A 24,952-nucleotide genomic window follows, 5' to 3' on the forward strand; every position below is an offset into this window, starting at 1 on the left:
TCATAGCGTTGTGGTCAGAGAAGATACTTGATATGATTTCAATTTTCTTAAATTAACCAAGGCTTGATTTGTGACCCAAGATATGGTCTCTCCTGGAGAATGTTCCATAAGCACTTGAGAAGAAAGTGTATTCTGGTTTTTTTTGGATGGACTGTCCTATAAATATGAATTAAGTCCATCTTGTTTAATGTGTCATTTAAAGCTTGTGTTTCCTTATTTATTTTCAATTTGGACGATCTGTCCATTGGTGAAAGTGGGTTGTTAAAGTCCCCTACTATGATTGTGTTGCTGTCAATTTCCCCTTTTACGGCTGTTAGCATTTGCCGTATGTATTGAGGTGCTCCTATGTTGGGTGCATAAATATTTACAATTGTTATATGTTCTTCTTTGATTGATCCCTTGATCATTATGCAGTGTCCTTCTTTGTTTCTTGTAATAGTCTTTATTTTAAAGTCTATTTTGTCTGATATGATAATTGCTACTCCAGCTTTCTTTTGATTTCCATTTGCATGGAATACCTTTTTCCATCCCCTCACTTTCAGTCTGTATGTGTCCCTAGGTCTGATGTGGGTCACTTGTAGACAGCATATATATGTGTCTTGTTTTGTATCCATTCAGCCAGTTTATGTCTTTTGGTTGGAGCATTTAATCTACTTACATTTAAGGTAATTATCAATATGTATGTTCCCATTACCATTTTCTTAATTGGTTTGGGTTTGTTTTTGTAAGTCTCTGTTTCCTGCCTAGAGAAGTTCCTTTAGCGTTTTTGTCAAAGCTGGTTTGTTGGTGCTGAATTCTCTTAGCTTTTGCTTGTCTGTAAAGGTTTTAATTTCTCTGTTGAATCTGAATGAGATCCTTACTGGGTAGAGTATTCTTGGTTGTAGGTTTTTCCCCTTCATCACTTTAAATATGTCCTGCCTGTCCCTTCTGGCTTGCAGAGTTTCTGCTGAAAGATCAGCTGTTAATCTTATGGAGAGCCCCTTGTATGTTATTTGTTCCTTTTCTATTGCTGCTTTTAATATGTTTTCTTTGTATCTACTTTTTGATAGTTTTTTTGTTTGTTTTTGTTTTGCGGTACACAGGCCTCTCACTGTTGTGGCCTTTCCCGTTGTGGAGCACAGGCTCTGGACGCGCAGGCTCAGCGGCCATGGCTCACAGGCCCAGCCGCTCCACGGCATGTGGGATCTTCCTCGACCGGGGCATGAACCTGCGTCCCCTGCATCAGCAGGCGGACTCTCAACCACTGCGCCACCAGGGAAGCCCGATAGTTTGATTAATATGTGTCTTGGCGTGTTTCTCCTTGTATTTATCCTGTATGGGACTCTCTGCACTTCCTAGACTTGATTGACCATTTCCTTTCCCATATTAGGGAAGTTTTCAAGTATAATCTCCTCAATTATTTTCTCAGACTCTTTCTTTTTCTATTCCCCTTTGGGACCCCTATAATTCAAATATTGGTGAGTTTAATGTCCCAGAGGTCTCTGAGACTGTCCTCAATTCTTTTCATTCTTTTTTCTTTATTCTTCTCTTTGGTAGTTATTTCCACTATTTTATCTTCTAGGTCACTTATCCCTTCTTCTGCCTCCGTTTTTCTGCTCTTGATTTTTTCTAGAGAATTTTTAATTTCATTTCTTGTGTTGTTCATAATTGTTTGTTTGCTCTTTCGTTCTTCTAGGTCCTTGTTAAACGTTTCTTGTATTTATTCTATTTCCAAGATTTTGGACCATCTTTACTATCCATACTCTGAATTCTTTTTCACGTAGACAGCCTATTTCTCTTCATTTGTTTGGTCTGGTGAGTTTACCCCTTGCTCCTTCATGTACTGTGTATTTCTCTGTCTTCTCATTTTGCTTAACTTACTGTGTTTGGGGTCTCCTTTTCACAGGCTGCAGGTTCACAGTTCCCATTGTTTTTGGTGTCTTCCCCCAGTGGCTAGGTTTGGTTAAGTGGTTTGTGTAGGCTTCCTGGTGGAGGGTACTGGTGCCTGTGTTCTGGTGGATGAGGCTGGATCTTGTGTTTCTGGTGGCCAGGACTGCACCTGGTGGTGTGTTTTGGAATGTTTGTGAACTTACTATGATTTTAGGCAGCCTCTCTGCTAATGGGTGGGGTTGTGTTCCTGTCTTGCTAGTTGTTTGTCATGGCATGTCCAGCACTGTAGCTTGCTTGTCATTGAATGGAGCTGGGTCTTAGCATTGAGACGGGGATCTCTGGGAGAGCTCTTGCCAATTGGTATAACATGGGTTCCGGAGGTCTCTGGTGGACCAATGTCCTGAACTAGGCTCTCTCACCTCAGGGGCTCAGGCATGACACCCGGCCGGAGCATGAAGACCCTGTCAGCCACACGGCTCAGAATAAAAGGTAGAAAAGAAAGAAAGAAAGAAAAATAAATAAATAAAGTTATTAAAATAAAAAAAAACTAAAAATAAAAGAAGAGAGCAACCAAACCGATAAACAAATCCACCAATGATAACAAGTGCTAAAAACTATACTAAAAAGAAAAACAGACTGACAGAACCCTAGGACAAATGGTAAAAGCAACCCTATACAGACAAAATCACACAAAGAAGCATACACATACACAGTCACAAAAAGAGAAAAAGAAAAGAAAAAATATATATGTAAAAAGAAAGAGAGCAACCAAATCAATAAAAGAATCTATCAATGATAATAAGCTCTAAATACTTAACTAAGATAAACATAAAACCAGAAACAAATTAGATGCAGAAAGCAAACCCGAAGTCTACAGTTGATCCCAAAGTCCACCGCCTCAATTTTGGGATGATTCATTGTCTATTCAGATATTCCACAGATGCAGGGTACAACAAGTCGATTGTGGAGATTTAATCTGCTGCTCCTGAGGCTGCAGGGAGAGATTTCCCTTTCTCTTCTTTCTTTGCACAGCTCCCGGGGTTCAGCTTTGGATTTGGCCCCGCCTCTGCATGTAGGTCGCCTGATGGCATCTGTTCTTCGCCCAGACAGGAGGGGGTTAAAGGAGTGTCTGAATCAGGGGCTCTGGCTCACTCAGGCCGTGGGAAGGGAGAGGTACTGAATGTGGGGCGAGCCTGCAGCAGCAGAGGCCAGCGTGACCTTGCAACAGCCGGAGGCGCGCCGTGTGTTCTCCTGGGGAAGTTCTCCCTGGATTACGGTACCCTGGCCGTGGCGGGCTGCACAGGCTCCTGGGAGGGGAGGTGTGGATAGTGACCTGTGTTTGCACACAGGATTCTTGGTGGCTGCAGCAGCAGCCTTAGTGTTTTATGCCCATCTCTGGTGTCCGCACTGATAGCCGTGGCTCATGCCCATCTCTGGAGCTCTTTTAGGTGGTGCTCTGAATCCCCTCTCCTCACGCACTCTGAAACAATGTTCTCTTGACTCTTAGGCAGTTCCAGACTTTTTCCCTGACTCCCTCCCAGCTAGCTGTGGTGCACTAGCCCCCTTCAGGTTGTGTTCATGCAGCTAACCCCAGAGATCCCAACCTCTCCCTGAGATCTGACCTCCAAAGCCCGAACCTCAGCTCCCAGCCCCCACTCTCCCCAGTGGGTGAGCAGACAAGCGTCTCAGGCTGATGAGTGCTGGTTGGCAGCGATCCTCTGTGAGGGGATCTCTCTGCTTTGCTCTCTGCACCCCTGCTGCTGCACTCTCCTCCATGGCTCTGAAGGTTCCTCCCACCCCGCCCCAGCCCGTCTCCACCAGTGAAGGGGCTTCCTAGTGTGTGGAAACTTTTCGTCCTTCACAGCTCCCTCCCAGAGGTGCAGGTCCCATCCCTATTCTTTTGTCTCTGTTTTTACTTTTTTTCTTTTGCCCTACCCAGATACGTGGGGAGTTTCTTGCCTTTGGAGAGGTCTGAGGTCTTCTGCCAGCATTCAGTAGGTTTTCTGTAAGAGTTGTTCCACATGTAGATTTTTTTTTTTTTTTTTTTTTTGCAGTACACGGGCCTCTCACTGTTGTGGCCTCTCCCGTTGCGGAGCACAGGCTCTGGACATGCAGGCTCAGTGGCCATGGCTCACGGGCCTAGCCGCTCCACGGCATGTGGGATCTTCCCAGACCGGGGCACAAACCCGTGTTCCCTGCATCGGCAGGTGGACTCTCAACCACTGCGCCACCAGGGCAGCCCTAGATGTATTTTTGATGTATTTGTGGGGAGGCAGGTGATCTCCACATCTTACTCCTCTGCCATCTTAAGGTCCTCTGCCCATATTTTATTAAAGCTACTTTCTTTTTCTATTCTATTTTTCCTTACCATTAAAAAGGGAAAATGTTTTGAAATGACCATATGACAAGAAAATAAAATTTTGAAAAGGAATACAAAGGATCAAAGAATTTCCATTGCCCTGTCTAGCTTTACTTCACAGACAGTAGTGCCAGTTGTCCCGGCTCCTTTCCTGTTGCTGTCCTTTTCATATTCAAAACACTGATGAGCTTGAGTTGTTCTTTTTTTAACTCAGAAGTCTGCAAATGATGAAAGGCAGCAGGTCAAACCTGAGAGTTTTCTGAATTAAAAAGATATTTTGCATTTTATGTCCTGCTCCCAAATTAGGGAAATTGAATCACCTAATTTTTGGAAAAGAGGAAAAGGTATGTGTCAGAAATTTATGTAAGGCACTGGCTAATAAATGTTTTAGCATATAACCCCCAAATGTAGGAAACCAGTTTATTGAAAATAGTATCTAATTCAAAACACTAATATTTCCCAACCAAATATTAGTAAGAATAGCACACAAACACAAGTGATACATTGGGTTCTTTTTTGTAGTCTTATGGTCTTTACATTTCTAGACACCAGGGTGTGCTTGCCACCACGTGTAAATATGGATGAACATTTATTTTCTGGTTGATTAGAAATATGCACATCCTTTGGTTTCATGTGGGTAACAGATGTCTTGTGGGTAACAGATGTCTTGGCTTTTATAGACTAATTGGCAAAAAGGGGGAAGAAGAGGATAATTAAAAGGGTAGGAGGAGACACAAGAAAAATGCAATCTTCCTTGTGGGGAAAATCTAATAGACCTCCTTATTACGGGTAATTACCTCCTTCTTCTACTTCATTTGCTATCCCTTTCCATATGACTCAAGTACAGTAATGGGAAAGTATAAAATAAAGAAATGTAAGTCTGACCTGTTGTCTGCTAACAATCAGTTTTATCCTGTCATAGAATATTCTAGTGTAATTGACTCAATAACATAATTTTTTTTAAAAAACAAAATATGAATGCATGTCTCGTCTCTAATGGCAACCTATGTTTTAATTGGTAACACTAGGGATCTATGTTCAGTCTTGCATTTTTCATTTCCCACCAATCCACTATGTGCAAGACTGAATACGTTTGTAGGTTGTGTCTTAGATATACATCTTAGGTTCGTTTTAGTTTACTGTTTGTTCTCTGTCAGTGCTACAGTACAGCCAATTGACCTGGAATAAATGAGGACATTTAGCAATTGTTTGAAGCCATTATCATCAACAAATCCTCAGTTTTTTCAGTGTTTTCCAGCATGCAAGATTTAAAGTAAATGTGTCACTTAACTATGTCTTAACTGTATCACTTTGGTCTGTATTATTCTTCTGATTGGTACCTTTTACTTTAAATTGAAGGAGTTTTTTTTTTTTTTTGCAGTACACAGGCCTCTAACTGTTGTGGCCTCTCCTGTTGCGGAGCACAGGCTCTGGACTCACAGGCTCAGTGGCCATGGCTCACGGGGCAACCGCTCCGCGGCATGTGGGATCTTCCCAGACCGGGGCACGAACCCGTGTCCCCTGCATTGGCAGGTGGACTCTCAACCACTGCGCCACCAGGGAAGCCCTGTAATCATTTTTATAAGGAGCTAGTAATGCTTCCAAGAGAAAGTATCAGATTATGTACTTAGAAACTTACACTTAATACAAAACTTAAACAAACTGAAAGGTAAGATTATTTATACTAGATATTAGGCACAGGATATTGACTTTTATTTGACCACTTGTCTCAGAAAATATGTAGGCAGAATTTGTTTAAAAAGATAATTAGGACAATAAAGATCAAAATATCAATTGTCCATTGTTAAGTAATTATTAATTTCTTTTTGCTGTATTAGAATTAAATTTTATTCTAAAAATAAAATATTTTCTTGTATATAAAATATAAATTTTATAATAAGTTATATTTTATTCACCATTGCTAGAAACTGGTGAGGTGTGAGGATGGTTTCTGTACCCATCTTTTTTTTTTTTTAATATCAGCTTTGGTAGGATAGAGACAACATTGTTTGAGTAGTCTGATGACTGCCACATAAATTCAGTCACTTGATCTTTTTGAGCCTCATTTCATTATCTGTAAAATGGAGAGAGTGGCAACTAATTCCCACGGTTGCACTGGGAATTATACGCAACAATAAGCACACATGAAACTAACATATGTTTAGTTATTGAGTACTTTATGGTTGTCTCCACTCATTGGACCCATATCCCTTAGTTACTTGCCTTGATTTCCAGGCTAGGCTTCTCATGGAAATAGAAAATTCAAGGAGACTCTGATGAAGAGTCTAGTAACAAATGGTTTGAGACTATGTGTCAGGAGAGTTATTCTTCCCAACTTCAGCCCCTTAAAATATGAGATTGAAGAATAACCACAGTGGGGTAGGTTTTTTAATTGTAAAAGAATTTTCCATATTTTTAAATTTCCGTAAGTTGTAAATTCATAAAATTGTAAAATGTTGGCACTCTATGAGACTTCAGGATTTCTAGACCCACTACCCTTCCCCTGGTTAATTTCCCATTTTTCAGAGGAAGGCACTGAAGCCCTATAAGGTTAAATATCTTCTCCAAAGCCAATCAACAAGTGAGTGACAGAGCCAGGACTGGAAACTTGGTGTTTTCCTGAAATCTTTATCTGTACTATCACAAGACCACCCTTCTTTGTGACCACTGGGGATCTAGCCTGGACCATTAAAAGAATAAGAGCTTTCAACTCACTCAGCCATGCAGAAAGAGATGCATTTCTTTGTTATGCTTTTTTATTTTTATTCTTTATTGGAGTATAATTGCTTTACAATGTTGTGTCAGTTTCTGCTGTACAATGAAGTGAATCAGCTATATGTATACATATATCCTCTCCCTCTTGGATCTCCCTCCCACCACCTCCCCCATCCCATCCATCTAGGTCATCACAGAGCACCAAGATGAGCTTCCTGTTCTTTATAGCATGTTCCTGTTAGCTATCTGTTTTATGTAAGGTAGTGTATATATGTCAATCCTAATCTCTCAATTCGTCCCACCCTCCCCTTCCCCCACTGTGTCCACTTGTCCATTCTCTACATCTACGTCTCTATTCCTGCCCTGCAAATAGGTTCATCTGTACCATTTTTCTAGATTCCACATATATGCATTAATATCTGGTATTTGTTTTTCTCTTTCTGGCTTACTTCACTGTATGACAGACTCTAGGTCCATCCACATCTCTCCAAAGACCCAATTTCGTTCCTTCAAATGGCTGAGTAATATTCCATTGTATATATGTACCACATCTTCTTTATCCATTCATCTATCATTGGACATTTAGGTTGTTTCCATGTCCTGGCTATTGTAAATAGTGCTGCAATGAACATTGGGTACATGTGTCATTTTTAATTATGGTTTTCTCAGGGTATATGCCCAGTAGTGGGATTGCTGGGTCATATGGTAGTTCTATTTTTAGTTTTTTAAGGAACCTCCATACTCTTCTCCATAGTGGCTGTATCAATTTACATTCCCACCAACAGTGCAAAAGGGTTCCCTTTTCTCCACACCCTCTCCAGCATTTATTGTTTGTAGATTTTTTGATGACGGCCATTCTGACCCATGTGAGGTGATACCTTATTGTAGTTTTGATTTGCATTTCTGTAACAATTAGTGATATTGAGCATCTTTTCATGTGCCTCTTGGCCAACTGTGTGTCTTCTTTGGTGAAATGTCTATTTAGGTCTTCTGGCCATTTTTTAATTGGGTTGTTTGTTTTTTGATATTGAGCTCCATGAGCTGTTTGTATATTTTGGAGATTAATCCTTTGTCCATTGCTTCATTTGCAAATATTTTCTCCCATTCTGAGGGTTGTCTTTTCATCTTGTTTATGGTTTCCTTTGCTGTGCAAAAGCTTTTAAGTTTCATTAGGTCCCATTTGTTTATTTTTGTTTCTATTTTCATTACTCTAGGAGGCGGGTCAAAAAAGATCTTGCTGTGGTTTATGTCAAAGAGTGTTTTTCCTATGTTTTCCTCTAAGAGTTTTAAACCCAGAGTTAAACCCACACACATATGGTCACCTAATTTATGACAAAGGAAGCAAGAATATACAATGGAGAAAGGACAGCCTCTTCAATAAGTGGCTCTGGGAAAACTGGACAGCTGCATGTAAAAAATGAAATTATAACACTAGCTAACACCATACACAAAAATAAGCTCAAAATGGATTAAAGACCTAAGTTTAAGACTAGACACTGTAAAACTCTTAGAGGAAAACATAGGAAAAACACTCTTTGTTATGCTTTTTAAATGGTCTGTGCACATTAGTTCATTCAGTCTTTCTTTATGGATTACAAATGTATTTTGATTGTTTCATAGGACCACCAGCTTTAACTCCTCCAGTAAAAGAAGACAGAGTCACTAATATTTACATAGTAATTCCTATGAGCCAGGCATTATTCTTAGGACTTTATGTAGATTAACTATTTTATTCTCCATAATGACACCGTGAGGAGGTATATCTCACCTTTCATATAAGGGTGTGGAAGCACAGAGGAGCCAAGTAATAGCCAAGATTATTACCAGGATTTGAAGGCTTTTGTCAGATTTGAATCAGAAGATGCTAGAGAGAGGGAGATTCCACTGTCAGAAGATGCCTGGGTAGATGGATCTTTATTATATGAGCTCTCTTTTATGCAAGGAGAGTGACTTAAAACATTTCCAAATTACCTAGATTTTATATATCTAGCTCTCCTGAGTCCCAATCAGTCTACATTATTAGGTTCTACCATAGCACATTAATATCAACAAAAGATTATATTTATTTATATTGATAACCACTAGAATAAATAGAAGAGTAAGCTATTATACTTGATCCAATGTTGATAAAAAAAAGTATTTTATTTCATGATTGTAAGTCCCTTAGCATGTAGTAATAAAAATGTTTGTAGGGATGGTATTTTGCTGTTCAAGAACAATTATCAAAAGAAGAGGTAATTTCTATTGATCACTATGTGGTTTGTTCTTTCTTACACATGCAGTTATATAGGAATATTATCTATATTGCTTACATTGGTATTTGAAGTTGAGTATAAAAATGGCCATTTCTGTATCAAATATTTTACAGGTATAAAATCAGCTCCAATTTGAGTAATTAGCAATTTAAAGACTTTAATTTGAGAAAAAAGTGATTGTATGGAAAAACGTTGGACATTCAGAAATTGCAGGGTGCTGTTACGATTTAACAAAACCTTCATTAAAGTAATGATACAAAAGGCTTATTCAGCATTGTTCTATTTAAAAATAATTTAAATAAAATTTGAATAAATTACTCACAACCACTGGATTATTCCAGTGGTTGACGTGATGACAGATATTTAACGTCAGAACAGAAGTGCTCTACCACTTTGAACATGTGAGTTAACGTGGGGTGTGTGTGTATATGTGTGTGTGTGTTTATTAAGTAGGGAATGTTGAGAAAACTTGAGAAGAAAACAGATTAATTTAGCAAAGTCTAATTTTTGAAAGTTTTATTGATGCGAATATATTAAATTCTATGATTGATTTGTTTTGCTCTACTGAATAGATGTGTTCATTAAAGAAAATTGCCTGAGGGTCATGGTCTATGTTCAAATGACTCTCGTTCTGAGATGTATTCTTTAGTGAAGAGGGGGAAGTATAATGGCTCATCAATGCCTTAAAGGTAACTGTGACAATACAATAATGTTAAAGAATCACAGAATATAAATGTGAAGAGTCACACTATTTTTTAAAGCTGTAAATATCTATGGTTAGGTTTGTGTTTAGCACATTCACTTAACAATTTAAAGGAGAAATTGTAAATGAACAGAATACACTGGACTGTTCAGTTACTCAGCTCCTGTAACAATACTTATGTTCTACAAGTGATGCTGGACAGCGCCCCTAGGTTGCTGTGTTACTGTATCCTAGCATTTCATAGGAGCTATTGATTTAGGAAAGAGCTGGTTGAGCTTAAAAAGGAGGGATTTACACCATGGATTAGAAAATTGTTTCAAAATATAGTAGCAACTGAATAAATTGCTTGTAAAAATATAAGCAATAGTAAATGATGATTGGGCAACCCTTTTGATAAAACACATTGCCGAGAGGGAGTAACAGCTTTAGCATGTGTGTCTATCTAGTACTATTTAAACCCTCTCTCAATCTTCATAAAGATTGAATTTCGCTATTCAAGTATTATGAAATAAATTTGCATTATAGCTTCCTAAAGCTTTTTGCCTTACCTTTTCCAGGTTTGAAGTGTGTTTGTCTTTTGTGTGACTCTTCAAACTTTACCTGCCAAACAGAAGGAGCATGTTGGGCTTCCGTTATGTTAACCAATGGAAAGGAACAGGTGATCAAGTCCTGTGTCTCTCTCCCAGAATTAAATGCGCAAGTCTTCTGTCATAGTTCCAACAATGTTACCAAAACGGAATGCTGCTTCACAGATTTTTGCAACAACATAACTCTGCACCTTCCGACAGGTAAAGGGTTTATCTTTGTTCATGCCAAATTTAATTGTACTCTTGGAAAGCTATATACACATGATAGAAATCAAACTGTTTTATGTTTCTTTAAATAAGAAAATCTGTTTTACAGTTCTCTCTCTCCCTTTTTTTGTTTTTGGTAAAATTCTCTAGAGCCTAGTTGAGACTGATTTTTTAAAAATTGCGCAAGACTGTCAAAACATTGACAACAGCATAACAATTTTGAAGAAATCTGTACACGAGTTGTATTTTTTGAAGTGATTAATGAACCTAAAGTAAAATATAAATTTTTATGGATTCTCTTAAAGGAAAGAAATTAAAATGTATACCAAGAAAAAGAAGAGAAAAAAGAGCAAAACAAAAATAGTAGGTTGCCAACTTTTATGGAGACAGAATCTTTTTTTCATAGGTAACTTCTGCATATCTTCTTTGCCCACACTCAAGTGAGAGCACTCATTAACAGAAGACAGATAGAATGGAATTTGACGCTTCATTATTGTGCAAATATATTCTTGCCTTTCCCCCAATTTCATGGAGTTTTATCCTAATTTACAAGGTACAAAAATCTTAATCTGGCCTTTTATCAATAATCTGGAGTCTGAAATTTTGGGGGCTAGTAAGGGGCAAGTAATTCAAATTAAAAACTAATTTATGACATGAAAATGTCCTGCTTGTAGATTTTCTTTAGTACGTTAATATCTATACACAAATACATATTCTTCCTCACAAATGAACATTTACATGTACTGTTATCCAATCTCAGATGTTCATATATCACCATATTCTAATATAGTATTTTTAACCTATTATTATTATTATTTTTAATAAATTAACTGCTCTCCCCCTTTTTTACTGGAGAACATTTACTTTATGCAAAAACTTGACATTACTTCTACAAATGAAAAACCAATTTACTTGCCATAAATAAAAGGTAACTACGTAAATAAACAAATGTACTGACTGCATTACAGTTAGGTATTTTGTATTTTCTTTTTGTTTAAAAGAGAAGACAGTGGTGTTAAAGACATACTAACATGAAATGAGTGCTTTTGATACATAATCAGAAAAACTAAGAGAACTAGAGGAGAAATTCTTGTGTGATTCAATGTTATTTAGTATCATGTTGGTTTACCACTCCAATTAATCTCAAGAACCCTTAAAAATCATTTCATGAACCACCCCTAATACTTGTCCCATTCTTTGAGAAACACTACTCTGAAGCATTATCCTATATGTTACGACCTCAGAAGTCAAGGTTGGCATATTTCATCCCCCAAAGCTACTAGGAGTCTTTGATTTTAGACCACAGTTATTTTTTCTCAGATTCCATAGATTTCCTTGGTTTGATAGTGATCTGGTATCTATTCTGATACCAGAATTTTTCTTTCCTTATATATTCTCCCCTGATTTTGGTGGACCAGAGAACCCTAAAATGAAGGTCCCCTATATTTGATGCTGGTCTTCCCATGACAAGATCCAAAAGATTAAGGAGGGGAAGGAAAGTCTCCATATTAGGCTGTGGCAATGACCTCTTTAATGTGTCTTCTTAATAAAGAATTATCCATAAGACCATGTTCTGCCAGTCAGTATGGGTACAAGACAGTACTTTGACTGCAACAAAAGGTCTTGGAGGACAAAATGGTTCACACGCAGTTGGGCAAATTAAAGGTGCTTAGCGCAGCTAGGATGTGGGTCCTTCCCAGCCCAACTCTAAACTGTCTAACTACTGAGATGCCTATGATCTACCTTTAAGTCCACTTGGGAACCAGACTTTCTTTTTAAAAAATCAGTTTTATTGAGGTATAATTTGGATATAATAAAATGCACACATCTTAAGTGCACAGTTTGATGTGTCTTGACACATACATTTGTGTAACTGCCACAACATTTCCGTTACCTCAAAATGTTCTCAGTCAATCGCCACTTTCACCAGGGCCGGGAAACTCATCTATTTTCTAATAGCTGTAGATTAATTTTTACTGGAGTTTTACATAAAAGGAGTCCTATGGAAGATATAATTTTGCACTTGGCTTCTTTCACTCAGCATGTTTTTGAGATTTATTCATGAAGTTGGGTATATCAGCAGCTTGTTTCCTTTTTACTGCTGGGTAATATCCCACTGTATGTTTTGTTATTTTTACGTTTTCATCCACAATGGGTATTCAGGTTGTTTTCATTTTGGGGCTGTTATTAACAAAGCTGCAATGAACAATTGAGTACAAGTCTTTGGAGATATGTTACCTTTCTCTTGAGAAAATACCTAAGAGTGGAATTGAATGGTCAAATAATAACTATATGTTTAATTTATAAATCTAATCTCCCAAATAGTTTTCACACTGCTTATACCATTTTATGTTCCCAATAGAAATGTATGATAGTTCCATTTGATCCATATTTTTGTCAGCACTTGGTATAATCAGTCTTTTTAATTTTGGCCATTCAAGTGATTGTATAGTGGTATTTCATTGTGGTTTTAATTTGCATTTCCCTAATGATGATCAATTATTTTTTTCTTGTGCACATTGGACATTTGTGTTTCTTTCTTTATAAAGTGTCAAATATTTTACATATTAAAAAAACTGGGTTATCTTCTTATGGTTGAATTTAAGAGTTCTTTATATATTCTGAATACAAGTCCTTTATCAGATATGTATATTATGCCTATTTTCTCTCATTCTGTGGATTGACATTTTGCTTCCTTGAAGGTGTCTTTTGCAGAGTAGAAGATCAAAATTTGATGAAGTATATTTTATCTTATTAAAAATTATTAATGGTTCACATATTTCATGTCCTGAGAAGTCTTTATCTATCCAAAGGTCATAAATATTTTCTTTTATGTTTTCTTGTAGAAATTTTAACATTTCAGCTTTTACATTTAGGTCTATGTTCAATTTAAATTTAATTTTTGTTATTATGTGAGGTTAGGTGGAGTTTTATTTTTTCCACATGTATATGAAGTTGTTCCTAGCATCTTGTGGAAAAATCTATCCTTTCAATTACTTTGACCCTTTGAATTAAAATAAAGTGACCATGTATATGTGGGTATATTTCTGGCCTCTATATATCTATACTTATGTCACTATCAAACTTTCTTGATTATTGTAGCCTTATAGTAAGTATTAAAATCAGGTCGTATGACCCCTCCAACTTTGTTCTTTTTCAAAATTGATTTGGCTATTCTAAGTCCTTTGAATTTCCATTTAAATTTTGGAATTGGTTTGACAATTTTCACAAAAATATGATGATGAAATTTTTATTAGATTGAGTTGAGTATGGATTATTTGGAGAAAATAGTCATGTTAATAATATTAACTCTTTTGATCCATGAACATAGTATGTTTTTCCATTTATTTAGTTTTTCTTCAGTTACTCTTAGTGTATTGTAGCTATCAGAAAACAGGTCTTATACATATTTCCTTGAATTTATCCCTAAGTATTGCATGTTTTTAGATGCTACTATAAATGGTATTTTTAATATATCAATTTCTAAATGTTAACTGCCAGTATATGAAAATAAAATTAATTTTGTATATTGACCTTATATCCTGTAAGCTTGTGAAAATAGCATATTAGTTCTAATAGCTTTTTAAAAAATTCTTTGGCATTTTCTACATACAGAATAATCTGTGAGTACAGACAGTTTTACATCTTCCATTCTGATCTCTATACATTTTATTTCTTTTTCTTGTTTTTTTGCACTGGCTAGGATCACTAATATGATGATAAGTAGGCGTGGTTAAAGATCCTTGCCTTTTTCCTGGTTCTAGGAGGAGTGCACTCACTCTTTTACCATTAAATATGAAGTTTTTTTTGTAGATCCCTGTTATCAACTGAGGAGATTTGCTTTTATTGCTAGTTTTGGGAAAGTCTTTTTTAAAATCATGAATGGATATTAACATTTTTCAAGTATTTTCATGGATTTATTGAGATTATAGCATGACTTTTCTTCTTTAGTCTACTGATATGATGGATTATCTTAATTGGCTTTCAAAGATTACTTATAACAGGGAAGGTATGTATTATCTAGCCAGTTAATTAATATGTCTACAAAAAATGTTATGTGACATTTAATTGATATCAAATTTCTTTACATAAACTAAAAATTTGTTTCTTTTAGTGACATGGGTATGGTAAATTGACATTGAATTGAGTAGGATTGCATATGCAGTCATCTTGTGTTAGGTTGTTCTCTCTGTGAGGCAGCACTGAATGGTTATTAGCTGTGTTTGGAACAGCAGCTGTTGGAGAGGAGTTGGGAACCTCTAGGCTGAGCTGTGATATAGCCAGTGCCAAGAACTCTGCTGTTTTTGTGTCATCAGGTGAGTGTGATTGATATCCCCTGCTCTGCCTAGTAAGAATTTATCAATTTCAAATGTGATCACATGTATATGAAATATATAAAAGCACGCTGAAAAGTAGACAGTGTGATATTTCCACAGTACTTAATCCTCTGCATCACATTCATGGGTAAAATGATAGAAGAAAAGGTTGAGAGGTGACCAGAACAGGTTGGAGAAACTCTGGGACTTCCCTTTTCAGTTTCAGCTGAAAGCTAAGTGGATCCTTCCCTTTTGGCTCTTTCATTCATCACCCCAGATTGTGGTGTCATTTCTGGCTAACTGACTTCATGTAGGTACAGTTACCCACTCTTGTCATGTTTCAGCTGGCCCTTTTCCGTCCGTAAGTCCTGTTTGTGATGACTGGGCTCTTGCTTTGTTTCTTTGTGACAAACTTCCTACCTTGAATACATCTCGTGACTTTTTTCTCCCCCCTTCCTCTCCCTGATGGTGTCCTAGTAACTCAGCAACTGGAGATCTGTAGGCACAAACTCTTGCCCTCCTAAAAATCCTCTTAAGTGTTTGATTCTAATTCTTAAAACTTCAGACCAGTGGCTTTCATACAGCTTTCCATTGTGGCACACAGAAAGAAATACATTTTATATAATTTCCCCCAACCCACATGCACACACATCTGAAACAAGAATTTCACAAAATATTCTTACCCATAAAATGTACAAGGTACTCTGTGCTCTTTCATTAAGTAAAAATGCTGATCAGACCCCATAAGTTGTTTACATATTTACAGTTGAAGAGAGACTGCTTTAGTTGATATTTAAAATGTGGTAATTTTAAATGCAGCAAGGACATTTATTATTTTAATTAACTAGCTCAACAAACTATTAAGAATCTGGTTACTATTTTAATTTACAATGTTTTTCTTTTAAGTGGCCTTTTAAAACCTTCTTACCCATTCATTTATAATACTAAATTGGATTAAAGTTGAATTAATTCAGATCATTGTAAGCAGGATTTGATTTAGATCACATTAAATTTGATCACTTGCCCTTAAAAAAAAGTACTTCCTTGCTTCACATTGCATGTGGGTTTAATTTTCAGGAGTTAATTTTTTTGATAGAAGTAATTTTATAGTTTAGTAGAAATATAACATTAGAAAAATTGCTCGTTTCCCTGAAGCTTATTGTAGTAGATATCTTTGATGTCACTGGAGTGACCTTCCAAGTTCAACTATTATCACAAATATTTAGAGGGCTTTTTTCTAAGTAAACTTGAAAGGTGAAAACCATTTCCAAAAACAGGCATGTATTTGACTAGTGCTTGGAGCTCATGTCTCTACTAATAGTAAATATGTTATTTTCATTATACGAACATACTGAATATTTAAATAATACAATTAATATAGGCTATGCAAATCAGTTAAGCAAGAGAAACATATGTATTTTATGTAGTGTAACCTAATTTCTTATTACTGTTTATTTCTAGACCAGATAAAAATAGCTCTTTTAAACTCCAAAAATATCTGCCCACCTTTCTGGATTCTACTTGTCTTTCCCTGACTCCAGTGACTTTAGATCTAGTACTCTCAGGCTTCAGTACATTTCCTGCACAGTAACTCATGCAGATTGACCACTCACAGCTTCCTCTGAAATTAGGAGAGAAGCCACTTTGGTGGGAAAAATTCACCTCAAAAATAAATGATGTTTTCTTAGCTCTTCAAGAGCATTTCCATTTCAATAAAAAAAGGACTTATTTACCCAAATTAGTGCGTACTTTTGGGGTGGAGGATGGGGAGGGGGATTGTTTTCAGGGTAAACAAACAAATAATAAGTGAAAAAGTTCCATTCTTTTGGAAAATGTTCCAAAAGATGTTTGGGGTGTGTGTCCCTGTAATGGGTTCTGTCTGTGAGCCCTCTAATAAGTTCTCACAGTTTCTTTACTGGTTTTGTGTAAGTTGGGCCTTCTGTATCTATTCTTCAAGCTTCTTAAACTGTTTTCCCTATATTTTCTAATATTTGAGTCTCTGATAATTAATTAATAATATCTACAGCTTCTATGAGTTTGAATCTGCTGACTCATATTCTGGGTGGCTACTTTCCTTGCGTGTTTTTTAATTTTTGATTGTGAGTTCATGTTTTGAGAATCATATCTGGAGGAAACTTTTGATGCCTGTATTTAAAATATGTTCCTCCAGAGGAGATTTATATTAGCTACTGCCAGGTATCTGGAAGTGCTACCAACTCCAACCCATTCAGTGTTTTGATTACGTTTTTTTGGCCAACATATAGCATGAATTCTGGCTCTAAGCCTGCCTATATAGATGCACACTTATGGTGAGGACCTCTCAGGGAGGTTTTTTTTTGCTCTACCCAAAGTCAAGGTTGAGACAGACAAATAGATGAATATACACCCTGTCTCTCTCTGCAGAAATTTTCTATTTTGTTTTATTTTCAATGTAATGCCATTCATATTTGACTGATTTATACCAGGATCTCTGATCTGACCTTTCACAATTTCAGGAACCATGTTTTATTTCCTGATCTTGTTATACAATCTGATAAACTAAGCACTGAACTACCAAGAACTGGCAGATGCCTCCAGGGTAAATGGCAGTCCCAGTGCTCAGATACCTCCTGGGATTTGCATTTTATTTTTGGCTGCTGAGCAATTCATTTATTTTCCTCCCAGGTTAATCATATAATAGAAAAAAGAGTTTTTCATTTATATTTTATTCAGCATTTTTGTGTGTGCTGTACTAAGAAGGGCTCTGTGGACATCTAAAGTGTAACTTGGCAGAAGTGGAAACTCCAGGATGGTTTATTTTTGAAATGATGCTGGCATAATTATCTATCCATCTGGAAGAAAACAGGGCTGTACCACAGTGTCATACCATATACAAAAATAAATTACAGCTTGATTAAATATCTAATTGTGAAACATAAAACAATTTAAATGTCAGAGGAAAATTTAGGAAAAAAAGGGTTTTTATGACTTTACAGTATGGAAGCTGTTTTTAAGTAAGACAGGAAATCCAATTGCTGTAAAAGGAAAAGACAGATATAATTGACTACATGCAAACTAAAATAAAAATGAATAATAAAAGATAACATAAATAAAACCAAGATAATGAAATATGGGATAGAAATATTTGTAGCATATATGACTGGAAAAAAATAACTATTTAAAAGATAAAGAGCCTCTGTGTATGTGTGTGTGTGCATGTGCACATGCCTGTGTACATGGCAAGGGAGAGAGTGGAAAGAGAGAGAAGGAGAGGGGGTGCTAAATGAAAAAATGGGCAAAAAACACACATGGAAATTTTGCAGAAGAGAATCTTCAAAGTGGTAAAGTATTGAAAAGATGTTCAACAAAACTAATAGCTGGGGAGATGCAAATTAAAACAACATACTATTATTTTCCACCCACTGGATTGGTAAAAGGTAAAGGAGGATGTTTTCAACTAAAAGTATCAGAAACTTAGATAATATCTTAACTAGTGAGGGAGTTCACAGCCTCAGCATGACAAGAAATCTGGAAGTAGGTTCTTTCTATGATTTGTTAACAAAGAGACTCAACAGTGTCAACAGCCTACTTCCAGTTTTCTTTTTATGTGAATTGGCGAACACCATTATTGTTTAAGACATTATTATCTAACTTTCTGATGCTCATATCTGGTACATTTTTTTCCTCATGTGTATCTGCTTTTTCTAACAAGGGAAATGTTGGGTTTTGCTATTAACAATTTGAAGATTCAGGGAAGACAAAAGTAAAACATCATGATTTGCTCAGATTGGGTTGTCTAATAGAAACTGCCATGTTTAGCAGAATTATCAAAGGTCTCTTTCCTTATTGCAAGTTTAAACCAGACGTAAATACATCTCCTTCTAACCTCAGGGAGGAGGCTTGGGTTTATTACTAAGCAGAACAGGGGAAAAAAAGAAATAATGACAAGCAACAACTTTAAAACAAACCAAAAACCTTATTCTTGAGAAGCTGTGGACATAGCATAGCCATCACATGGATTTTAAACCTGAGTTTCCATTGTCTGAGTGGTACTCTCCAGAAGAAAAACTTTTTTAAAGTATACCCAGACTAATAGTGTCCCCAGTTGCCTGCCAGAAGAAAGTTCAAACTCTCTGGAGAAAGGCACTTTAATATTAGGTCTCAAAGAGACACAACAAACACTTTTTCAAGGACATGAGAAGTACATAATGAAGAACAAGGACTCCAAGCTTACAGGGGTTCAGAACAGCATGAGCATGAGCCAATAGAAGAGAGCACAAAGTTTCATATATTGGAATTATCAGACAATAATTATAGAGTAGCTATTCTATGTTTAAAGAAACAAAAGGCAAATTTGAAAACATTTGTTAGAGAATAGGAAATTATAAAACAATGACCTAGCAGATTTGAACAATATTGAAAAAAACTTTTTAAAATTAAAGATACAATAACAAAAATTAGAAACTTAATGTATAGGTTTAACAACAATTTGTATAACAACAACTGAAGAGAGAATTAGGGATCTGAAATATGGGTCCGAAGAAACTATTTTGTATTCAGTAATAAAGAAAATACATAATGGAAAATATGGAAGAGAGGGTGACAAATAGAGGAAAGTATAAGAAGGTTTGATATGTGCTTTTACATATACCATGCATAGATTACATTAATAAAAATGTTGACATATTACTAGCAGGCAAAATTAACTTCAATGAAAAAAATTACTAGAGTTAAAAAGTTCACTTTTTAATGATTAAAGTTTCAATTTACCAGGGATTCTTTTTTTTTTTTAATTATTTTAAATTTATTTTTGGCTGCATCAGCTCTAGTTGCGGTACTCAGGATCTTCGTTGAGGCACACAGGATCTTTCGTTGTGGTGCGTGGGCTCCTCACTGTGGCACACAGGCTTCTCTCCAGTTATGGCATGCAGGTTTTCTCTTCTCTAGTTGTGGCGCATGGGCTCTGTGGCGCGAGGATTCCAGAGTGTGTGGGCTCTGTAGTTTGCGGCACGCAGGCTCTCTAGTTGAGGTGCGTGAGCTCAGTAGTTGTGGCACGCGGACTTAGTTGTCCCGCAGCACGTGGGATCTTAGTTCCCTCACCAGGGATCAAACCTGTGTCCCCTGCATTGCAAGGCAGATTCTTTACCACTGGACAACCAGGGGAAGTCCCTACCAGGGATTCTTAATAAATTTAAATTTCTGTGTACTTAAGAATATGGTCTCAGACTTTCCTGGTGGCACGGTGGTTAAAAATACACCTGCCAATGCAGGGGACACAGGTTTGATCCCTGGTCCAGGAAGACCGCACATGACGTGGAGCAACTAAGCCTGTGCACCACAGCTACTGAACCTGTGCTCTAGAGCCTGTGAGCCACAACTACTGAGCCCATGTGCCAAACTACTGAAGCCCGCATGATCTAGGGCCCGCGTGCCACAACTACTAGGCCTGCGTGCTGCAACTACTGAAGCCCACGTGCCTAGAGCCCATGCTTTGCAACAAGAGAAGCCACCACGATGAGAAGCCTGCACACCACAAGGAATAGTAGTCCCCACTCGCCGCAACTAGAGAAAGCCCGTGTGGGGCAACGAAGACCCAATGCAGCCAAAAAAAAAAAAAAAAGAAAAGAAAAAAGAATATGGCCTCAAAAATAAAGAAAATATTTACAGATCTATAAGGAGAAATAAAGAAGTCCATGATCTCAGAAGGAGATTCACCACTGTCTTGGTAATTGATAGAATAAGTAGATTTTTTTAAAAAACCAGTGAGACTACATAAGGTTGAAACAACATGATTTATGAGCAACCTAATTTTTAGAAAATTATAATGTAAATTGTAATAGTCTTATGATGTATCTGTAAGGAAAATTTCAAAGCCAAGACGTTCTACCACAAAATTCTGCTAAATTTCCAGGAACAGATAACTGTGTAACTGTTACACAAACTCTTCCAAAACATGGACAAAGAAGAAACACTCCTTAACCTATTTTATGCATAACCTTGATATCAAAACCCAACAAAGACAGTATGTAAAAAAGAAATTACAAGCCATTCTCATTTATGAGCATATATGTAAGTATCCCAACTTTAACCTGTAACCATACAGGAAAAGGGATTCTGGGAAGCACAGTACAAGGAGAAATGATTATTTGCCAAATCAGGATAATGATTACCCTGGAGGTTGGGAAAGGATATGATCATGTTGGGTATCTCCGAGTGGGGGAACAGGTAGTGGGTAAGGGGGCTGGTGATCCATGGGGGTTTATAATTATTTTTATGCTCAGTGTATATGTTGTATGCACTTTTCTGTATATTTATTATATTTCACAACAAAAGGAAAACAAAACATCAAGTTTCAAAGTAACTTTTTTTGGCCACACCGCGCAGCACGAGGGATCTTAGCTTCCCGACCAAAGATCAAACCCGCACCCCCTGCATTAGAAACACAGAGTCTTAACAGCTGCACCACCAGGGAACTCCCAAAGTAACTTTTGAGTATGGGTAAATTTATGAAAATTACACATTCTCTTAACATCCGGAGTTGATATCGGAGAGCTAACCGGCTGAGGACATTATTTAATTCTTTCTTTATAAATTTTTATACTGTTTGTTTTGTTGCAAATGTGTTCTTTTTCTAATGAAAAAATCTAATGGCTCAAAGTTTGCTAAGACTATAAATGTTTCAAAGACATCTAGTTTCCTCCAATACCCATTTAGTAGCAGAACCTAGACTTAGCTAGGTGTATGGCTCTCCTACCAACTGACAGTATTTTCAGCTACTCTTACTGGTAAGTGTGGCGTAAGTTGTGGCTAATGAGTTGACTGGCAGTGTTTTGGAGAACTTCTGAGAAGACTCATTTAAAACAGAACTGGCACCTTATATGCCATCCTCCATCATGCTGCCTGGATGTAAAGGATGGAGTTTAGCAGCTGCCTTGGACTACATGATAGGGATGGAAACAAGGGAGATGAAAGGACCCTGACCAAAAACTACATGGAACCAACCTGCTGACATTGTACTATCCATCTTCAAATTTCTTTTACGTGAAAGAGAAAATGAAACTTCTATATAGTTTCCTCTGTCATTAGTAGCTAAATCTAATTCTAATGAACATAGAAACAGCAAAACAAGTCATTGAGAGTTCTACCTGCTTACTGGTTGTACCTGACCCACAGACAGGTTTCATTTGATCTACATAGTTTCTGGGAGAAAAGAGTGAGTTTCTTTATAATGTTAAACATTGAGTCAGTATAAAACTCCAGACATCTGGCTTATCTTGAAAAAATCAGAAGATTTGGCATTCTTGAAGTTGGCTGTAGCAGAAGTGACTGATTTCCTTCCTTGGTTCATTCATTCACTCATTCAATACCTATTGAACTTATAGCCACTGGCCTAGAGTTCCTACTATCAGTAGTTTAGTCTATTTTCTATTTTAATATAATTGAGTTATTCTGTTTAATATAATTTTATGTCTGACTTTCCTTTCTTATTATTAAAACATGTCTTTCCTATGTGAAGGAATCACATTTTGTTGCTTGTTTCTTTCATAGTGGGTTGCATTGTGATTTTTAACAAATGATTTCTGGGGACTCTAGGTGACATCGGAGACATGCTCCGAGAAATAGTGGTGATGTCAAATAGCATCAAGAACATTCTAAAATTGTCTATGAAAGTTCATCGAGGATAAGGTCAGGAAACCTGGGCTAGAGAAGCCTCTTATTTATAGGGTTAATTTTTATAGGAACTGCTATTTGGTTTATGCGTGCACTAATTACCACCCTTCATATGGAAATAGAGTATTCAATAAAAACATTCAAGTTCTGGGTATCTTTGTTCCCATTTTGCTACCAAAACATACAGTGACTGAAAGAGTAAGTGTAATAATAATTTCTGATTTTTCCTTTTGGAGTTCAATACACTATTTTAATACTATTATATTTTTGACTAATTCAAATAATTAGTTTCAATAAAGAAAATACATGCACAACATTAAAATGTGGGTACTTTCCTAATTAACCTCAGTACAATTTTCACCTTCCTGTTCTCAATTGTGTAAAGAAAAAAAGAACAATTTATTATTTATATCAGCTAGGGTAGATGAACAATGCATATTGTTAGGCACATGTCTAAATTAGACTTTAAGGCAAACTGAAGGATTACATTTGAAGGAAGATAAAATGTGAAAACATTAGAATTGAATTTATCAAAATTAATCATTTTAAAGCGTGCTATAATTATAAAAATTTGCAGGCTCAGATAGTGAATATTATTCTTTGGGGAGCTGAAAAGTCTTGCTATCTTAATCCCTTTAAAAAATCCATTGTTGTCTCAATTTTTATGGTTTTCTATTTTAAATGTAAATTTATTGCTCTAGGCAGTGTAAGGTGATATCAACATGCTGAGAAATACTCATGGGACCCCTTGTGGAATTGTTCTGCCACCACATGAACAAATCCATTTGTAGCTCATTCTCTGAGGATTCCCCACACACCTGACAGGTGTGCCAGACAGGGATTTTTTTTCCCCCATAAGCTGAAAGATGCTATGATTTTTACATTTTGAAAAGTCTATGAAATATAAGCATACAAAAAATCAAACTTGTACTTCAAATGTTTAATATAGGAAGCATTTCTTGTCTGAAGGAACAAGTACACTGACTTTAATTATGAAATTTTGTTCATAGGAATTAATAGGAAATTGAAAGTAAAATTTATAACCAATTCTAAATTGAGGATTTTACACTATGTAAGCCCTACTCTTCTCAGTTACATAAATACTATTACCTGTTTACTCAAATATTTTTCATGTGATTATCATATACAGGATGTTGAACTGGGTCAAAATATCATTATCTCATGTCATTCTTTTCCAAATGGACAAGCTGCTTTGTGTGAATGTGTTAGCTGAGGGAGAAATTCTATTAGCATGAACTTTAGGACAGAGAAGTGTAACTTTTCCTTGTCACCAATATTTTTAAGTGCCTTCTTTGAACAACGCCCTCAGCTATGAGGGTGCTTCTTCCAAGGAACTTGCATTTTTCTTAAGTAAAAGTTTGGCTTAAAAAAAAATTAAAATATTCTTTGAGTAATTACTATCTAATTTCTTTATAGATATGTATCATTCAAGAATACACACTACTATATATAAAATAGATAATCAACAAAGACCTACCGTATAGCACACAGAACTCTACTCAATACTCTGTAATAACCTGTATGGGAAAAGAATCTGAAAAAGTATAGATATATGAGTATATATAACTAAATCACTTTGCTGTATACCTGAAACTAACACAACATGGTAAATCAACTCTACTCCAATATAAAATAAAAAATTAAATAAATTAAAAAATGGATATGTGTTTTGATGACAGATTAAGAAACTGATCTCTGGTGCGTGCCCTAAAATTAAGAAAAACTGCGAAGCCGATTTGAACTCTTCCTACATTGTATTAATCTCACCTCTGCTTGAGTCAGAGTTCTTCCTACCCCTCATGCCAAAGATTATACTCTTCAATCTAACATTCTTATTTCCTTAATATATAAAATCATTGTTATTTTTAAATTCAGGTGCTGGTGGACAGAAGAAGATTTGAGGCTTCTCAGTGTTCCTCCCAGAAAACTGGCAGCACAAGGGGAACTAGCTAGGAAATATTTTGATGTGGGGTGCTGTCTGCCTGTTACACATGCATGAACTCAGGCCAGATGTAGACCTTGTATACTAGTAGCCATTTATAGATTGATCACTGAATGACGGAATGGCCCATCAATACCTCATCTGATATGGTTAAAAGGCAGAAGTAATTCTCATGTTATTTCTGTCACTGTCATGGCTCAGTTGAATCTCTAGATTAGAAAATATTCTGCCATTGTTCAGTACTTGAGGTTCATGTTGATCAGAAACAACCTGTTTGACATGATTATTCTCACTCTGTGAAGAAGGGGGACCATTTGCTTCCCCCTAT

General features: G+C 36.4%; 1 protein-coding gene across 2 annotated transcripts in view; it reads left to right on the forward strand.

The window, feature by feature from the left end:
* Positions 1-24,952, forward strand: part of ACVR1C (activin A receptor type 1C) — an 88,818-nt gene that overhangs the window by 34,800 nt on the left and 29,066 nt on the right. Inside the window, exons 2-3 of one of the 2 annotated variants that reach the window (XM_060016768.1) lie at positions 10,459-10,689; positions 14,931-15,011. In XM_060016768.1, coding sequence (XP_059872751.1) covers positions 10,459-10,689; positions 14,931-15,011 — 312 coding nt within the window. The remainder of the gene's footprint in view (positions 1-10,458; positions 10,690-14,930; positions 15,012-24,952) is intronic. The other variant, XM_060016769.1, reaches the window with a different exon arrangement.

This window comes from Delphinus delphis, chromosome 7 (assembly GCF_949987515.2).
Source record: "Delphinus delphis chromosome 7, mDelDel1.2, whole genome shotgun sequence".
In the NCBI taxonomy this organism is placed as follows: Eukaryota; Metazoa; Chordata; class Mammalia; order Artiodactyla; family Delphinidae; genus Delphinus; species Delphinus delphis.